At 38.4% G+C, this 18,604-nt stretch overlaps 3 protein-coding genes across 3 annotated transcripts; 1 reads left to right on the forward strand and 2 right to left on the reverse strand.

The window, feature by feature from the left end:
• Positions 1 to 1,771: 1,771 nt before the first annotated feature.
• Positions 1,772 to 6,015, reverse strand: scnm1 (sodium channel modifier 1). Its single transcript, XM_085472122.1, has 8 exons — positions 5,882 to 6,015; positions 5,634 to 5,704; positions 5,454 to 5,542; positions 3,984 to 4,078; positions 3,547 to 3,647; positions 3,332 to 3,456; positions 3,125 to 3,245; positions 1,772 to 2,990 (listed from the first exon to the last, which is right to left on the reverse strand). Exons 1-8 carry the CDS (start codon positions 5,930 to 5,932, stop codon positions 2,879 to 2,881), a joined length of 765 nt encoding a protein of 254 aa, XP_085328248.1. The 5' UTR covers positions 5,933 to 6,015; the 3' UTR covers positions 1,772 to 2,878.
• A 299-nt stretch (positions 6,016 to 6,314) lies between these two features.
• lysmd1 (LysM, putative peptidoglycan-binding, domain containing 1) lies at positions 6,315 to 10,412 on the forward strand. Its single transcript, XM_085472123.1, has 3 exons — positions 6,315 to 6,871; positions 7,299 to 7,606; positions 8,261 to 10,412. Exons 1-3 carry the CDS (start codon positions 6,641 to 6,643, stop codon positions 8,433 to 8,435), a joined length of 714 nt encoding a protein of 237 aa, XP_085328249.1. The 5' UTR covers positions 6,315 to 6,640; the 3' UTR covers positions 8,436 to 10,412.
• Positions 9,587 to 15,945, reverse strand: tnfaip8l2b (tumor necrosis factor, alpha-induced protein 8-like 2b). Its single transcript, XM_085472124.1, has 3 exons — positions 15,460 to 15,945; positions 10,762 to 11,085; positions 9,587 to 10,122 (listed from the first exon to the last, which is right to left on the reverse strand). Exons 2-3 carry the CDS (start codon positions 11,077 to 11,079, stop codon positions 9,880 to 9,882), a joined length of 561 nt encoding a protein of 186 aa, XP_085328250.1. The 5' UTR covers positions 11,080 to 11,085; positions 15,460 to 15,945; the 3' UTR covers positions 9,587 to 9,879.
• Positions 15,946 to 18,604: the final 2,659 nt, after the last annotated feature.

Here is an 18,604-nt window from a genome sequence, read left to right on the forward strand (position 1 = left end):
ACAGCAAACCAACAGTCAAACCTGGTGGTGGCAGTGTGATGGTTTGGGGCTTGCACTTTAGTGCTTCAGGATCGGTAACTGATGGAACCGTGAATCAGAATATCAGAATGTCCGGCCATCATTTCATGACCTGAAGCATCAAGCCCACTTAGGCGGCAAAACTGAGTCGTTAAACAGGTTCATGCAGGAAAACTCTCCAGTGTGACTGCATGAAAACTATTCTGCAAAGAACAGCAGACCAAAATTCTTCATCCCTTCAATTCAAAATTCCTTACAAAAGCTTGGTTGCAGTTTTTGCCGTCATGGGTGGCACAACCAGTTATAAGGTTTAGGGGGCAAGTAGGTTTGGATAACTCTTTTCCCCTTAATAAATGAAATGATTTTTAAAAACTGCATTCTACAGGTTATCTTCGTCTAATATTAAAATTTACTTGATGATCTGAAACATTTAAGAAATCAGAAGGGGTGCAAATAGTTTTTCACAGCACTATACATAATCGGAACTGTTATAATCATAATCTCATTTTCTGTGGTAAATATTATATGAAATTATTTCCTAAAACTAACACATTCAGCATTTTAGGTAACCCCCCCTCAAAAAAACCCCTTGATTTAATAAATCACGGCCCTTTAATCGCTTACAGTTTCTTCTGATCTTTAGACTTCCTCCAGGCACCTGAGCTATTTTTACATCCCACCCGGCCCAACGCAAATGTGAAACGGATCCTAGCCCACTGAGCTTGAGTTACCTTGTTCCAAATATAAGAACTAACTTTAAGAGGGTTGCACCCTAATGCACCCACAGAAATTTATGAGCAGAAACAGCTGCTAACCTCTCAGGATTTTCACAGCATTGCTTGCATCCCTGCCTTCCACCTCTCGTTTCATTAATCCATTTCTTGAAAGACTTCTCACCTAATGTCAAGTTTGACAAGACCACATATGCTTTTTAGATTTCTCAAAGGTCACATTTTAAAACTGCAAGCTTCACTGACATTTGGCTTTGTGTAAAACTTTCAAGTCAGTGTTGCCTTACCACATCTATTCTGAGAGTTTCTCTTCCACTTCTTAGTTTCCAGTAAAACACGGATGTATTTTTGGACTGTAACCCTGTCACAAATGTATTCACCACATTGTATTTATGCTTCTACTGTTTCGTAAACAGTAATACTGAAATATCAGATTTGAATTTGTCTTAAAACGCTCTAACATACTTCCAAATCCCTACAAAGACGTTTTAAGACCGTGGTGACGCTCTTAACTCCAAACTAATGAAGTGAGTGAGCTTCTGAAACATATTAGCCATGTCATCAGAAACTAACCCATGTTAAGTCCCTTTGCCCCCTTCCACTGACCCTGATGTTATCCAATTTATACCAACTGTGCTGAGAGGAGCTTTAAACGAACGCACAGATTAGCACCAATACAACCAATCTGCTGCTGATTTATAGGAAAGCTGGCTGAGAATTGATCGTATCAGACAGAGCTCACTGAACTCAAATGGAAAGGACACGATGAACAAGAAAAGGGTAATGAAAATAGTCACAATAATTATAAAGGTCAGAAGTTCAGCTGAAAATTGTTGCCCGAGCTTTTAAACCTGCTTCTTTCATTCTAGAGGAGCCATGAAAAAGATGTAAGGCTAATGTCACTGAGGATGGCACAGTTTATCCAGTCTTTCCAGACTTCTAAGATGTTTCATGTTCAGGCGGGATGTTTTGGCAAAAGAACATCCTGGTGATCAAGAATGAAAATGATTTTCTTATAAAACTAATTTCATTTAATGAACACAAACCCCCAACTACATCACAATAACAAGTTTTAAAAAACAGAGCTATCACATATGTTGGGACAATGTTTTGTGAGTGATCCACCACAAAAGAAGAAAGTTGTTCAACAGTCCAGGATGACTTTTTCAGTCTTAATCTTTATGTCTTTAAAGCTAAGGCAGATGTTTTAATGTATAAATTCTATACAGATTTTAAAAATGTTCTGAATTTCTGCCAGATAATCAGGCAAATGCCAATTTGAGTATTTTCCAACTTCTTAATAACATGAAGAGTTTGGTCAGTCGTATTGAATATGAATATTTCCAAAATCACCTTTCCCAGAATTCTGATGTTACCTTAATCTGCTTGTGCAAGTAGGGAATCAAACATGCAGCAGACAAAAGAGCCAAATCTTAACACATCTTTGGGACAAACTTGCTCTTCCCGCATGAAGAAGCACAACCTGTCGGGGGGGAGGGTCACAAGCAGAGGTCACATTACACAAATCTTTTCAACAGATTGGAGGAGCGGTGTTGGATTTTAATGTAACAAAAAATATTCACAGAACATTTTAAGGAAAAGTGCCGGTAACTGAGTGGTTTGTCTCTGTCACAGGTGTAAACGATTTCAGACTCTTCCATTCAGGACTCTTTATGGGTGTAGAGGGATTTCCTCCCTGATAAGTAAGCTGTTAGAGAATATAAGTACTCAAATTCAGAGACCATTGGTTAATTCTTGTCACTTTCCTGCAACTCAATGCTTTTCAGGGTGGACTATGATAAGCCAACAAAGGTTCAGCCTTAAGCATAAAATATAACTGGATATGAAAAGTTGTCACTTGAATAAAGACTGACTCTGTAGCAACCTCTATTGATCACATCCTGGATGGAAGAAATAGTTCGACGCTGAACACTCAGTAGCTTTAAAAAACAAACAAACAAAAAAACAACAAAAAAAACAAAAACAAAACATAAAAAGGCTGATGAACAGAATAAATCTGTTAAATTTTTGTTTTCACATTGAGCTGTCTGTTTTATGCAGCACTGTGCCTCGTGAACGTACCACTGTGGTACAGGTTTTATCTGTGTGTCCACACCATTCTGGTGCTCTCATTTATTTGCAGGCGCTGGGGCAAGCGTGAGCGGCTCTTCCTCATCTGAATCAAACTCGACATTCTCGTCTTTAACCCACTTGCCGCTGTGGTCTTGCAGCCACCCGTCACTATGATAAAACAACAACAACAAAAAAAATAGATGAAATGCACTGAAAATCTAATAGTGACCTACATGCAGATGTGATAAAAGTAGTGAAAATGTAGAACATTAGAAAGTGAAAGTCCCACAACATTTAGGCACCTTTTCAGTTTGAGATAGTGCTCCAGCTCCCTCTTCCTCTGAGCAGTAATGGGTTCAGCCTCCTGTCTCTCTGCAGCCTGACATTCGGCAGTATCTTTTGATGGATGTGGCTCGTTATTGGCTACAAAAGGAGTTGAAGCAAAATCATGACCGAGGTTTGCTCAAAATAAAAGCTGACAATAAAACATTTTCTCTAGCAGATCTTACCTGTTGAACAGACAGTAGAGTTGCTTTGTGACGTGTTCACTGAAATGCCAGACTCCCAGCATGCAGATGTCATGTTGTCACTGGGGTTTGAGCTGGTGCTTGCTGTCACTTTTTCAGATTTTGTACTTAAAAAGAATGACAAATAATTTAAATTGTGTTTTTTATTGTATGGCTTTAAATACAGACAACAACTCTCATACCAAGTAATCACTCACCTGGTTTTTCTATGGCAGCTGTTATATGGTACCGTTTTCAGCAAAGCATGATGGGTGAGCTTCCGTGTTTGTGCTAGTAATGGGGCTGAACTGGAGGGCTCCTGAAATCACAACAAGAGTAGCTCATATTTTCCACCATTACACAACTACACTGAATTGTTTAGTAAGGTGTAATTTGTTAGGGTCATATGGTAGTCACACGGGCACCACATAAGTAATTTAACAGGAGACAGCATGGAATAACAATGTCATGCAGTAATGAAAGATTACATCTGTCGAGCTTGTGATGTTTTTCCTGTGATGATTCATTGACCGTCTGCTGGCAGAATGACCCAGCTGGTTCTCATCTGTTGTTGCTTTGTTAAACACAGCTTTTTTCTGTTGGCTATGAGAGACTTGTAACCTTGACAGAGAACGCATGATTAACAGTTACTGACCTGCCTTTTTTCTTCAGCCTGGACATAGTTTTCATGTTGCCGTTTTGTTATTTCAGTCTTCAGCCGTGCTTTCTTGCCATAAAATGCTTTTAGCCCTGAGTAGAACACACAACAAACAATTGGGTTTACTAAAAAGTCAATGTAAAATGAACCAAACCTGAAAAAAAAAAAGTCATACTCGTTTCCCTTTGAAGTACAGCAAGTTTGGTAGATATCATGAAGACATGCAAAACTTTACCTTCATACTGTAGAAATTAAACTCGTATCGAAATGTAGGTAAAAACAACATTTTTTATATGCTGTAATTTATCTAACATACATGTTATACGGTGATACCCTTATTCAAAATACACTTTCCGGCATTTTTTCATCAGAAAATAAAGAAAACCTCCAGGGTACACATGCTTGTCTTTGACTGTTTGTGTAAGAGACAACAGACAGAGTTTTGCTTTTCCGAATGAGAAAAGTTGGATATTTAAAAAAAAAAAAAAAAAAATGAGGTGAAGAAAAATTAGATAGTTGTACAAGACTCTGATACTTAAAGAGTACAATTTGTTTGACAGCCATTTAAAGTGATGGAAAAACTAACATAAATTCAAAAGCATGGAATTTTTACTTATCCCTATGTACTTGTAAATATACAGTTTTAGCGTAAAAAAGTGCGACAATGTATAATTGTTTGGGTTTTTAATTCTTCCAAATAATGAGGGGATATCAAATCCAGATAATTTGAAAAGAAAAACTACTCTCTGTGACGCAGCATTAGAAAAGACACACAAAAACAGCTTACCAATGACGCAATCCAAAAACTACTGAACTTTCCAATATTTCAACTCTTTGTTATCTTGATTATCTTGACTTGATTATCTACAAATCCAATACAAAATTTCCCCTGGCTGCTGCTTTTGAGTTTTATTGAGTGTATTCATTTACTCTGTTGGGTTCTCAACTGCTGCATCAAATTACAATACAGGTCTTGTTTTGACTGTTGTTTTGCCTGATGACTACATTGGCATTTTACTGAGGACACAACTACTGACCAGCACATCTCTTTCTTTAATCCTCAGTTAGTTATGTAGCTTCTCCCTCTCACAAGTAGCTTTTCAGTCTTCAGTGTTGTATTTTATTTTTGAGCAGATTGTATTAAATATGCATAGTTTATGTATCTGTATTCCTCTGATTTTGTGTAGCATATGTAGCAAGGATGGCATATTAACCTGCACTTCACAGCACCTCAGATGATAGCACGACCTCATACAAGTGCCCCTCCTGCAGCATTGACTTTGAAATGCAGAGCCATTTAAAATATGGGGCACTGTCTCAATTAATAGGGCGAAAGACAAGGGATAGAAATGCTGTGCAGATGGCTAACCCTTGATACAGTGCTTCTTAATAAGACTGGGAGCGAAACTTCAGGTCCCCTGGGTCCCCAAATTGCTTTAAATAACTTTACAGGTTCAAGGTGCTCACCGTCTAGATGCCTCTTTCCTTTTCTGTGGACTGCCAACATGTCGACTGTATCAAACACAGGACGGTAGGAACACACAAGGCAAGTGTACCTATAAGATAAGGGGATAAATTACATTTAATGCCATTAGCTACACAAGTTTTTCTTTCCCAAACATATCAATGTTTTGAAGTTCACTTCACCTTCCGTTTTTCATAAGAGCAGCCTCATCTTCTGGAATAAAATTAGACAAAAGGTCTGCCACACGACGTTTCTGTAAAACGAAGTGGATAACGTTAGATAGTATGTAAGTATTACTACTTATTTTATTCTCCAAAGAAATAACTACAATATGTTGTTAGCTTAAAGATGCTAACACTAGCCGCATGTGTGCTCTTAGCTGAAGTCTCTGTTATTAAGCCAACATAAAATGCTGCAAATTGATCCATACCTTAAGGAGATTCAGCTGGCTTTTATCATCACCTTCTCTTTTAAAAGACATAACTGTTATGATCGATAATCTAAAAACTAATCTGAATAGCAGCGTATAGCTTCTTGGCTATAATATATAAGCTAATAGCAATGCTGCATTCATGGACAAACGGAAGATGGGAAATATAGACAACTCCCCCCCCCCCCCCTATGTGCTCAGCTTTGAGGTGGATAATTGTTCCGGCTATCGGAACTACAACGATATCTGCTTGTTTTTATAACATAAAGTCCGCATAGTCATTTGAAAGCTCGATTTGTGGCTATAGTTCATATTTACTAAATTTGCGAAAAAAAAAACCAAACTCTGTCAACTTAATATAAAACGCACAATTTTCCCCTACAGTCTTTAATGCAACACGTTGTGGCGAATCATCGGACTAGTCAGTGAACACGGCAGCCATGGCAACATATGGTTGTAGACAGCTGACTGCAAGAGTTTTGAAAACAAGTTTTTCAGCGACTTTTAGGTGTGTATTTGACAGATAAGGTACGTTATATTTGTAATCCAAGAAATTTTCTATAGAGTTTAAACGGCTGTCATTTGGAGAAAATATTGAACGCTTGGAAAAATAACGCGCGACGACATTAATTAAGTTGATAGCCTTAGCTAGCAGGCTAACTAAGCTGCTAGTTTGATAGTTATGGGCTAAAGCGGAAGCCATTATTGTAAAGATGTTATCAGCAGTGAAGTTCGCTGGTAAGCGCATTTTAGGCCCACATGGTTGTTTACCACCACACGAAAAAAGAACAATATAAGTGTTTTACGACAATGTCAGGGGAGCGAGCTCCTCTACCAGCCGGAGGGGACGGCCTACTCCGAGGGAACCGCACAAGATCTTACGGCAGTTTGATCCGATCTCCGCTGTCCCCGGTGCACCAGAGACGCATTGAACATATAATTCAGCCGGGAGAGACACTGCAAGGCCTGGCGCTGAAGTATGGAGTGTCTGTGAGTATGACTGTGTTGATTTGACTCTGAGACTGAATTAGTTCAAGTATTCATTTTTTGCGCCTTTAACAGTTCATATTAAGCTTATATTGAAATTTACTTGTTGCGATATGATGTCTTCTAACTGAATACTTGATTTGCCAATACTGAAATGTAAATGTGGGTGAATATTCACTTTTCTTATAGTCGTTGTTTTATTTTCATATTTATTGAGGTAGGTTATCTCAGTGGTTCAACAAAACGTTCAACTACATAATTAAGTTGTTTATTCAGCTGTTAGGGCATACTATGAAAAAGTGTTTGCCTTAAAATGGCATGTATTTATTTGGTTTCCTGTCTGCCTACTGATCTCGGTAAAAGTGAGACTTGATTTAGCCAAGTCTAATACTAATTAACAAAAGGTTCACAAGGACATCTTCTCTTTCAGATGGAGCAAATCAAAAGAGCAAACAGGCTTTACACCAATGACTCAATATTCCTGAAGAAGTCTTTGACAATCCCTGTGATATCAGACCTGGATGACTGCAGTAATGGGTTGGATGTGGCGGAGGAGGATGGCAACAAAGGCAGTGGTAACTCTGCTTCACTTCACAATGGACACATAGGGAGTTCCTCTGAGAAAAAGCAAGAAGACAGAAAAGATCTCACTCCAGGGGATTTTTTGAAAAGGTTGGATGACTTGATAAGCCAGTCCAAGCAGGCTGCAGTCAAAGGATGCCAGGAAGCAGAGAAAAGGTATAACTGTGCCTGTCGCTGGTTGCTCTTTTCTTTGCACAGTTGTTGTCCAGTCAGGGTCATTTGTAGCATTACAGAGACTTACTCTCTTCGTATTTAAGTCACTAATAGTTAGATCAGTTGGTCCTGCTTATGCATATGTTTTTAGTCATAATCCCTGGGCCATTATACTCATGCCATTCGTATTCCTAAACACAGTTCAGTGGAAATATTATGTTACTCAGATTAACATTTTTTCCTCCAGGTTAATATTGGAACATATTACTGCATGAGAAATGGTCAGTGGCAGTGTAATTTGCAAATATTGTACCTTCACTGATGTGTAAGTAATGTTGAGGTCATGGTCAAATATAATGCATTTTGATGCTAAGCATAGATATGCATGGATAGTATCTGATAGTCAGATTAGCCTAGATTGTCATGTCAAGTATAGTCATCCACCTTTCTGGCCTTCTTAATATTTCATCAGCCACTCACAATGTGGCTGTTCAAAAGATTCCCAATGCTTAATAGCTGCTTTAAATGCAGTTTCTAATGGCCTGGTGATAGTACCAGTGCAACAGCGATATTTATTTTACGAATACCAATCAATTTAGCCTAAAGTCAGTACACTCTGAACGACTTGCTCTGTTATATATTTATTTTATTTGCCAGGTTTGCTGCACTAGAAGCAACTTGCAACAACAGGACATCAGATTGCCGGCCGCTTACGAGGTCACAGAGTGTCATTTCATCTTCCAGGATGGCAGTACAGGGGACAGTACCGCTCACTGTCACCAAACTGACCAGGAAACTGAGAGACAAGGAAGATGAGATCTTTGAACTGTGACATGTCTGTCACTCAGAACATTAATGGAGCTTTCCCAGGGAGCCGTGATGCGCTGTTTGATCTCCAGAATAATGGAGCGTTACGGATAAAGGAATGAAAAGGAATCCCCGGTGATCCCGCTGCTGCTTAAAGTATAAAAGTGTTTTCACACTTCCATTTAAAAATTTATATTGCACAATTGTAGACTTGTTATTTATTTGGTGAGACATGCTGTAGGTTGTGAAAAGCTTCATATGACTATTCACATCTGGGAAGTTGGAAACTTGAAATTTGAAGAATTAAAAATCAATCATATTTGTAGTCAGATGATCATATGGTCAACACAAAAAGGGTTTGTGTGTAACTGCCTCATATTTTCAGACTTGTAACGTTAGGAAATGGAATCTAAAACACAAGTCGTGTTTACTGTAATAATGATGATGACAATGAACTGGTTAGAATGATGGTTTTTCTATTAATGCTGAAAATGCAAGAAAAAATGTTGTAGGCTTTAGAATATTTGATAGCAATGATTGTATTGTTAAGGTTATATTTCTAATGTCTTTTCAATTTTGTATTGTTTGTTTTAAAATACATATTTTTATCCCATGTTAAATGACATTTGTTCACATTACTGCTAACAAATATTTCTTTTAGTATAACATGTAGATTTAGCTGTTTTGGGAGATTTAATGTCCAATTGGAGTTGATTTTTATCTGTTTTAACTGCCATATAAGACCAACGAATAGTCAGTAGGCCAATGAATTTAAACATTTTTTAAGCCCTACTGCGATCCAAAAATCATGAATTATAGATTGGATGTCCAAGCAGTCATGAGTAAAGAGTCTGTCTTTTTGTTGAGCTAAACATGTTTTTAAAATACAGTCATGGTCGCAGTAATTGTGCACTCTGGGGTCATTATCTTTATTTTTGGCTTGATTGTTGTCTGGACACCTCAGTAAATACAGTTTGTTGCTGCAGAAGCATCATCTTAACCACCAGATGGCAGTGCTGTACTATAGTGGTATTGTTCCCAGGCCTAACTTGCTTATGCATCGGTCCACCTGATTCATATCAGTGATTATAATGCATAATATCAGTAGTTCTGAATAATACAGTTCAAAGTCACAAATATTAGATGATACTTTGTGTCCTAGTAAAATAATCAATGCAGAATATATCTGTTTAATTTCAAGTTTGTTTTCTCTGGACACTGTCTGAATAGAAGATTAGCATCACTTACATAATATATATTTATGGCCCCAAAATATCAAAAACTTGAATGACTCCACAAAGCTTTTTTTGTATCCCTCATGTTCTTTGAGAACTATGGGAAAGCAGGTTGGTTCTCAAATGACTTGTTTTATGTTGCCAGTCCTCAGTAACAGAAAAACAAGCAGTTCGGAGTCCTAGTTGAGTCTGTCTGTTGTTCTCCCAGTGTCTGTTTGAAATTTAGTTCTGATGTCATATTGTCCCATCCTCCACTAGTTTATTCAGTCCTTTACAGATCTTGGTGAGGTTGGGTCTGAAGGGCCCATCAGGGTTGTACAGTTGGGTCAGGAGCTGTGGGTCGGAGTAATGGTTGAAGACATGGTTGATGCGACCATGAGATTTAGTGGTGAGGTGGGTGTTGACCAGTTTCAGCAGCAGATCCCTGCAGCTGGTCAGGATGTCTGCCATCACTGTTTTTTCAAAGGTAAAGTCCACCTGCGTCAGACAAGACATGCATTCATGTTACGTATTTCATACAAGTCAAATTGTATAATATCTTAACGTGAAGTAGCAGGATATGATGTATGAATATTCTACCAGGTTTAAAGACTTCTTAGAGATTGCATATTTTTGTTATTTTCCATCATTAATCTTCCTGCATATTCAGTTTTAATCCCAATACAGAAGTTTCAATATCAACGTATTGTTCTCTCACATTACCAAAGCAGAGAAACAAGCACTTGATTATGTGGAACTGAAATAAAACAAGCGACCCTTTAAAGCAACGTCTGAGCCACGCGTTGATGCATAAGAGAATCCTATTCAACAGTGAATTAACCTGGACGTTTTGATGCCATGTGATTAATATATTTATTTATCTGTTTTAATTGGAAATATTAACACAACTGCAAATTGCATTTATTGTGGAAAAACTAAGGTCAGAAACCTCTTGAAGTTGCCTGATTTTCCAGCCTTGAAGTTCATGCTGCGCACAAAACATTTTCCCCATTTGAGAGTAATTGGCATTCTTTTGCAATTGGAGCTAGAAAACAAGTGCATTGGCACAAATTTCTTTCAGGTGATGTATGCTTACTCATACATCATGGATTAAAAAATTAAAGTTGGGAAGTGTACCTCATAGAAACTGATAGCTGTCATTGCTCCCTGGTGGAGCTTCTTCTTAAAGTCTTGGGCCACTGCCAGCTCTTCTGTGCTGAAGCGGTTGTTCCTGAAAAGGACGCCAATCTTGACTGCAATCTTGATGAGGTCTTTGATGACTTTCTGAGCCTCTGATTTATTTCCCAAGTAGTCTCTGGAGACCCGGTACAGTTCATCTAGGATCTCACTGGTGGTGTCATCAATGAACATTTGTACAGAGCTTTTTGTGGCCATGCTGCTGAGGATTTTCTTCTGTGCCTTCATGGCCATGTCCTTGGCATTGAACGCATCCATTGTTGCCTGAATTATGAAGACAATTAATTTAATATTTCATTTTAATGTCTGTCCTGATAAAGTTATTATACAACTATTCAACTGTTTTAATATCCACATAAACATTTTACAGCTCAGTTTGAGCGCAATTAAATTTGTGTATAGACAAAAAAATTTCATAATTATACCTGCAGAAAGAAAGCAGTGAAAAGAAATAAAATATTCATACTTTATGCTCATAAATAGCCCAACAGGATATCATTACACAGTGTGTAGTTCTCTCAGCTATAGAGGCAGAATGTTCAACATTTACAGTTTCAGCTTCCTGTGATTAAACTGATTGGTAACCATTTTCAGTTTGAAAGTTTGAATTTGTCTCTTCAGGCAGATTTCCTGTCACTACCCATACCCATCACAGTAAATCGACAGCAAATCCTGTTGGTAGGCAAGTAAAGACTAGATTGCACAACTTTTTTTGGCTGAATGAATTAGCATGGAAGTGCTAAAGAGGTCCTGTTTAAACCTGAAAGGAGAAGACACACAAGTACACTCTTAAAAGAAAACAGTTTTTCTTTCTGCCCTCGATTTAAAACAGCAGTTCCAGTTGAGTAGTTGGAGAATGATTGCTGACTACAAGGTTTAACTGTTGGAAAGGGAGGAGAAACATGTTTTACAGCAAAGTGGCGAGTCTTCCCTCATTACTTTTTAACTTTCAGATTATCATCCACTGACCCTTCTTACACATCATAAAACTCCATCTTAGTGTCAATATTAGTAACAGTTCAAGCCTTTTATTTGTCATCTTTAAATTAGAAACATACATCGACACAAACACTGAACATGTAGTGTGTTAAATTCTGAAGCAATGCCTTCATCTTATGTTAGTTACAGTGTTTGTTTTGATATCTGACATGTACTTACATTGCCAAAAGGGAAAACTACCATGGAGGAGCCTCCACAGAGGCACTTAATTTTCACTCCTGGGATTCTAACCACACCTAACATCCATCACAGAACCCCCCCCCTCGGGAAGTCATCAGCATGCATACAGCACACTATGACAGAACTACAAAATCCACAGTTTTATCTTTGATTGTCAACACGGTTTGAATTAATTCTTTTTTAATTCCATCTAATTTCCCTCTAATCTCTAACATGGAAGCAAGCAGATATGAAGTGGATCACTCTCAGAGGAAAACTACATTTGAATTTGATTTCTCTGATGTTCTTGTTAGAGTGTTGCAAAGAGTGGGCAAGCAAAATAAGATTTAATTCCCACATCACCAAAAGAACAAAGATTGAAAGTATCACAGCAATAAGACTCTTACAATGGATGAAGCAAACAAGTGTGTTTGTAGAATATTAATGCTAAATAGATAAGCTCTAGCCTTATATCTCCAGTTCCAGAAACACGGCAGCTTAAGCATGAGCCTAAATGCTTAGCTTCTGCTTCATATTAATCCATGTTTTATGAGTAACACAGAATCAACAGATATGCAGTATCTTTAGCAAACATCAGTGCCACCGAGGCAGCTGTGCATTCTCTCCTACTTCCTGTATCACTTAGTATTGTCACATGTGCAGAATCTCAAAGTCTAAACAGGTCTCCAGTTAATAAGACTGTTTCTGAACCTCTTTCTGAGTCATTTTCTGCACTAAACCTGACTTGTGGCCTGTATGGACAAGTATATGAGGGGTGCAGGGAGGCTGCATAGCTCAAGCATGTCCGCGCCTGCTTTTTTCACATTGCATCAGTGCTAGAACAAGAACAGGAAGTGAGCACCCTGAATCCACACGCTACCTCAATTTTTCTAACTGGGTCTACCTTTGAGTGGAACGTCAAAACAGGATGTAAACACTATTTATTAAGCGCATATTTTCTGTAAGCTGTCAGCTATCAACAACTGTAACCCCTGTGATGCATTTCTTTCCTCCCTGTTTATTGTTATTAGCAACATCATTTAAAATATGATGTTCAAGTCGCCCAGTGCCAGCAATGCACAGTCAGCAGTGTGAGCAAATGACTCCACCATTCACTCATGAATGAAAAAGTGATCGAGTCACATTAACGATCATATCATGCAAATAAGTAGCACTCGCTGTGATTCTCCCCATCACTGTTATGCATCCCACTCCCAGCTCCAAAATTCATTATAAGCAAACAGTCACTTTTATAGCATATCTCTAGTAGGGTTTATTTTACATGCACAACCATTAATTTCAAACAAGTGTCACATTTCTAATAGCTCCCTTTGTTACAAAAGCTTTAGGGTCCCTGTGGGGAATTCAAAAACATTCATAAGATTAATTTCCCTTAACAGTGATAATGAAAGTAGAGCAGTGTGACAGCTATTTCAGTTTCATACTTCAGTCTCATTTATTTGCTAAAAAGACTACTGGGATCGGAAGGATGTGCACTGTGCGCAGTCATCAGCCAGTATTCCACACAGTGAAACTCCCACAGCACGAGACAGGTCGCTGTTTGGCCTTTTGTGCATCAGCATTGTTTATTTTATGCAGCGCTGTCAGGGGGTTGAGGCTGTTTGGGTAACACTGGAACATTTCGATGCTACAGCAGCATATTGCCATAAAACCAGTGTTTTGTAATGGACATCATTCAGTCGATCATGTCGAGGATGCGCTCAATGTTGAGCAGCAATTTTCTGGTACAAATGGATAGAAGAGGGCCTTTGAGCATTTATCAGTTTGTTGTTGACATCCACAGGGAGTGACTCCATTATATGTTCAAGTGTTTGTTTCCCTCCCAAATGCCTGAAACTGCATGCTGTGTGAAATCTAATGCTGGAAGGAAAAGCACAAAAATGCAGAAGTAGAACTATCAGAGCAGAGATGGCCTTAATCAGTTTCAGAGCTGCTGTAACATCCAGGCAGTGCAGAATCTTTAAATGGTAGGTTAATGGACAGTCAAAGAGAGTTGTCCTTATTGGTGGAGTCATCCAGGCAGGCAGGAGAGGTAAATATTTAGCATTCCTCAGATGACTCAAGCATTAAGCCTGAGTGTTTTTGTGTTTGTTCTTGTTTCTACATGTTTTTAGTTGCAAGGATGACAGAGTGTATGGCCAAGCAAAAGTCATTTTCCTGCAGTTTTTGTCTGCAACTTTTTAGCAATAAAAGATTTGTTTGATGTTTCGTGTGTACTTACGTGCTTGCATCTTTGTTTATTCTACTGTTTTTGTGTTATGAAAATAGATCTGCTCGCACGCCCCCTTTGACTGAGCCAATCTAAATATTCTTTGTAATGTTCCTAGAGTGCAGCTGAGCATTATCTATGAAATCCTCACTGTTTCTCATACCAGCCCTGAGATTTCTATACTGGATTGTAGCTTCTGGGACCTAAAGGAATGTATGTTCCCTTTAGTTGCCTTTTTTCATACTGAACACTGAGAATATTCTGGGAACAGCTCAGAGACACGAGTCTGTCATGCCATTTTTAGAAAGGTCATCATTGATTGGCGGTAGTTGCATTAGTACCTGATGATATTATGGACAACCTGAGACAATAACAGCATAAAAAATAGGAGAAGTTTCTGTGTCCTTACTCAGCAGGTTTTTGTAATAGATCAGTATCTTGCTGAATAAAATGTCACTTCCGTTGTATGTTTTGAACTGTGGGTAATTGTTGTAGTTTGTGATCCTGTTTTTCAATTATATAAATATATAAGTATATAAAGTGTTTTATACAGGTTTCTAAGAATTAATTTTGCTTTATGTTATTGTTATTAACCAAGTAATACTTTTGTTTCAGTAAAGATGACTGCTTTATAGGTTTAGGTTAAACGAGGAAGCGTTTTGAAATCCTCTTAAAGCAGATATTGCAGTTTCTCTTTCAACATTGCACAACTTAGCAGAGTTGTTCAAGCCTGCCACACATCTGTACTGCCTCAAAAGGGAAGCGAAACAGAGCCGTTGGCGCACTGGCGAGGAGTCATTACCAAAGGCCCTCAGCGTTGTATTTGTCCCTTGAATGTGTGCGGCCATGAGAGCTATGTTGCAAGCTTTCACTGTCTTTGGCTTGGGCTTAACATGCTTCAAATCAAAGTAGGCCAAAGAAGAACTAAAGTTCACTGCCTTGAGATTTGAGTTGAGCAACTCTCAGCCTGTGCAAACAAAAAAATGAGAGCTCTACATCTGTGCCTGTCACTGTACTTGTCCCAGCATGACTGTGAGCATACATGCATATCTTCCAACTCGTGTTCAAGATGGGGAAGTGAAGCAAAGTCACACAGTTTCCAGTCATCCCTCTTCTTAGCTAACCTCTGTTGGAAACCCTTAATTAATACTCTTAATTTTTAGGAGATTAAAGAAATGGAGAGACCACAGATATCTAGTCCCAGAGGTTGTTTTTTTTACTGGCATATGAACACAGCAGAAGTTTCTTACCTGTGTGTGCGTGCTGAGTCCCCCTCCCTCCTTGTCTGTGTCAGATGTCTGCCTCTGCTCTGTGTATCAAGTTGACAGCACAGGCTGGTCAATTTAACGGGATCCCTTCATCTTAACTACGAACAGAACCAAAACCTAAAAAGAGCCCTCCTGCAGCGCTTCTGTCAGTGCTTGCCACCCTTTTCTTAAGATAATGTTGAGTTGTACTTCCTTGAGGAACTAAATTGCTGTGACACACCCCTTAGTGTGTGTGTATGTCTCTCTCTCTCTCCCTCGCTCTCTCTTCCTCTCTCTCTCTTGCTTTTTCTCTCTCTATACGCTATCATGTGTTTCCCTCTGAAATTCAAATTCAAACTCTTCCAAACCACTGTATTTCTCTCTTAGCCTCGCTCTTCACAATTTGGCACTCTGAATCGGCTTGTCTCTTTCCCTGCTCTTCTCTGTATTGCTGACGCTGTGCCTCTGCTTGTTCTGACTAGTGAAAAACCCAGAAAGAATTTACGAATAATCCAGTGATGCAGCCCATTGAAAGGGGAGAGGCTTAACTCTTTTTTTTACTGCTGTTCACCTTCGCTGGAATGTGGCTCCTGTCAGTTCTGCTGCGCGCCATGTCCCTCCCCGCATGTCTCTTTTTGAAGGTAGAATCAAAACAATGAGTAGCCAGGAGTGTGTCTGACGTACACAAACAGTCAGAGATCACTAACTGTTCTACAGCTTTTTTTTTATGTTTAAAGATTGTGTAGAAACACAGCACCAATGTGATAATTAACAAAGTTAAAGCTTTATATTAGTTCTTTTCTTTAGTTGTTTAATAATGTTGTAGTAAGTTGTCCATTTTAAATTTTTTTTAAATCTTTACACTAACATTTTAATTACAAGCTAACTTAGCGCATTGTCGCTGAAATGTTTCTGTTGTTATCAGATTACAATAAAAACTAAAGTCCAAAAGTGTTGCTCCCCTGAATGAACTATTGTTCAATCAGTGGCCATAAAACTCATAAAGTCTTATCTGAATCGGAGGCATGCAAATACACATAAAGGTCTCAATAAGTCTCAGCAGTTACAGCAAATGTCTGCGATTCAACGATTCATTTAGAATCAGGAAGTGTCCCCTGCCTCTTGAGCTGTGTGTTTATCTATATATTTTTTTTTTCTGAATGACAACCAGCTGTGCTGAAAGACTTTTGGCCGAGGCCTGTGCCATTCAAAAAGACATATCCACTAAGCATTTGCAAATGGTAATTGTTGTCAGATGTTGAGGTTACAAGTCGCACTGAGACCCAGCTGGACTAAGAGGAGTGCCTGGACAGGATACAGCCCACCAGTATCCGATCGAGCACACCTGCCTCTTTGTTTTGCCACCTACCCTGCCCTTCTGCAAGAAATTAACATGAGTAAAGTCGTGGTAAACTTTTCTGCAATTGCAGAATGAGGTCTGTCGCCTTGGCAACAGACAGGAAGTAGTGCTTAAGCGGTTTCCTGATGGCTTCCTCTTTATCATGTAATGACATCTCACAAGGAAACATCAGCAGGGAGTACTCAGCTGTATATCTGTGAGTGAGAGTTTACACCCTTGCCTATGTTTGTGCATATGAGCGAGTGTGTTTTTGTGAAGGAACGTGCACGCGGTGAAATTGAGTTCTTAACTCTCTCACCTTCATACTGTACACATCTGACGCATGCTCCTCTTTTGGTCATGAGATAATGTGAGCATCTTAAATTATGCCTGTTATGTTTCATTAAAAGATCACAGGAACCTTCAAAGCCTCCAACTTTGCACACACACACACATACAGGCACTCACATAATGGCAGTGTGTTATCACCAGATGACTAAGACAAGAATAACCACTGAGGTCAGAAAATTGGACCTGAAGATTTGGAGTCTGAATTGGATGGAGGATTTGGTGAGCTTAGGTGCTTTCTGCACTCATGCTGGCTTTGTGTTATACGGTGAACAAATGCTGTTTCAGGTGAGGCTAGAGGTGTGATATGGTCTTTCTGAAGGTAACAGAGAATCAGTTTTTAAACCCTTACAGCTCAGCTTTTTTTTTTTTAGCTGTGAAGAACCTCAATGATCCAAAAAATAACTAGGTCATGGTCTCTAATTCATTTATTTGTTGCTGTGTGTCTAGTGCATCACCTCCTAGTGGTTGTTAAAATTAATGCCATCTGTTTACAGATAACACCTGAACAGTAGTTGTTTATCATCATCCTTTTGCAATCTCGTGCTTTTTTAGACACACCTTTTTAATGTCCTTACAATTTCAAGAATCTCCTAAGTTTTGGGAAACTACAACAGCAGCTTATTATCACCACTTAAGCTGTATTTTTGTAATTCAGATAAACTTTTAGTTGTCCACAGTATAGACTTTGTCTAATAGAGATTGACCATTATAGTTATAATGAAACATTCATAAATGAATATTTGCTTATTTCAATGAAATTCTTCTTTTTTTATATAAATGTTATCAAGTGATATAAGAAATTGCCTAATTTTTAGGAATTTATGCCTGTGTAAATTGAGGTCACCTCATTATCATACTTAGAAATCAGGATTGAGAGTTCACAAACATTCCAAGTCAAGAACACATTAGATGTGTATTTCTGTAGGTCAGTATTTTATCAAATCATCACTTAGGTGTCACTGCCGTGTCACTGTCGTTTCCAAAACAGAATTATTTGAGGTTGTAAATGCAGTTGTTTAAAAAAACAACACAGTCAGCAAAAGAAAATTGTAATCACAAACAGGAAGAAGAAAGTCTATCATAGATTTTTCATATGGACAAAACAGGATAAACAAGTTGACTTCTGATTGTATCTATCTATCTTGATTAATCAGGCTTCCATTTCTGTATAATCCCGCACCTCTTTTAAGAAAAGTGGAAAGTAATATCACTGTACTATTTGCAGTGACTTCATAAATGTTTTACTGATATAAAATGCAGCAAATAGCACACGAACAATTCCCATGCTGGTCACTACCTGTAGTACAAGTTTTAGGTTCTCTGCTTCTGTATATGCCTGCTGTTCTCGCATGTAGAGGAAATTGGACTTCCTCTTTTTTGAGAAAAAAAACAAAACAAAAAACCAACCCATAAGGCAGGCATGTTGTAAAACCTGCACAGTCTCATTATTTAGAATAG

This window comes from Copadichromis virginalis, linkage group LG11, assembly GCF_057382275.1.
Source record: "Copadichromis virginalis isolate Kocher_CV1m ecotype Utaka linkage group LG11, C_Virginalis_male_GT1.1, whole genome shotgun sequence".
Classification (NCBI taxonomy): domain Eukaryota; kingdom Metazoa; phylum Chordata; class Actinopteri; order Cichliformes; family Cichlidae; genus Copadichromis; species Copadichromis virginalis.

Coding starts and splice junctions, on each gene's coding strand:
- tnfaip8l2b (XM_085472124.1), bottom strand. CDS start 11,079: ATGGATGCGTTCAATGCCAAGGACATGGCCATGAAGGCACAGAAGAAA. Junction 10,123..10,761: donor CAGCTATCAGTTTCTATGAG/GTACACTTCCCA, acceptor TGTCTGACGCAG/GTGGACTTTACCTTTGAAAA.
- lysmd1 (XM_085472123.1), top strand. CDS start 6,641: ATGGTTGTTTACCACCACACGAAAAAAGAACAATATAAGTGTTTTACG. Junction 6,872..7,298: donor CGCTGAAGTATGGAGTGTCT/GTGAGTATGACT, acceptor CTTCTCTTTCAG/ATGGAGCAAATCAAAAGAGC. Junction 7,607..8,260: donor TGCCAGGAAGCAGAGAAAAG/GTATAACTGTGC, acceptor TTTATTTGCCAG/GTTTGCTGCACTAGAAGCAA.
- scnm1 (XM_085472122.1), bottom strand. CDS start 5,932: ATGTCTTTTAAAAGAGAAGGTGATGATAAAAGCCAGCTGAATCTCCTT. Junction 4,079..5,453: donor AGGAAAGAGGCATCTAGACG/GTGAGCACCTTG, acceptor TGTTCTACTCAG/GGCTAAAAGCATTTTATGGC. Junction 3,648..3,983: donor AGGCTGAAGAAAAAAGGCAG/GTCAGTAACTGT, acceptor TTGTGATTTCAG/GAGCCCTCCAGTTCAGCCCC.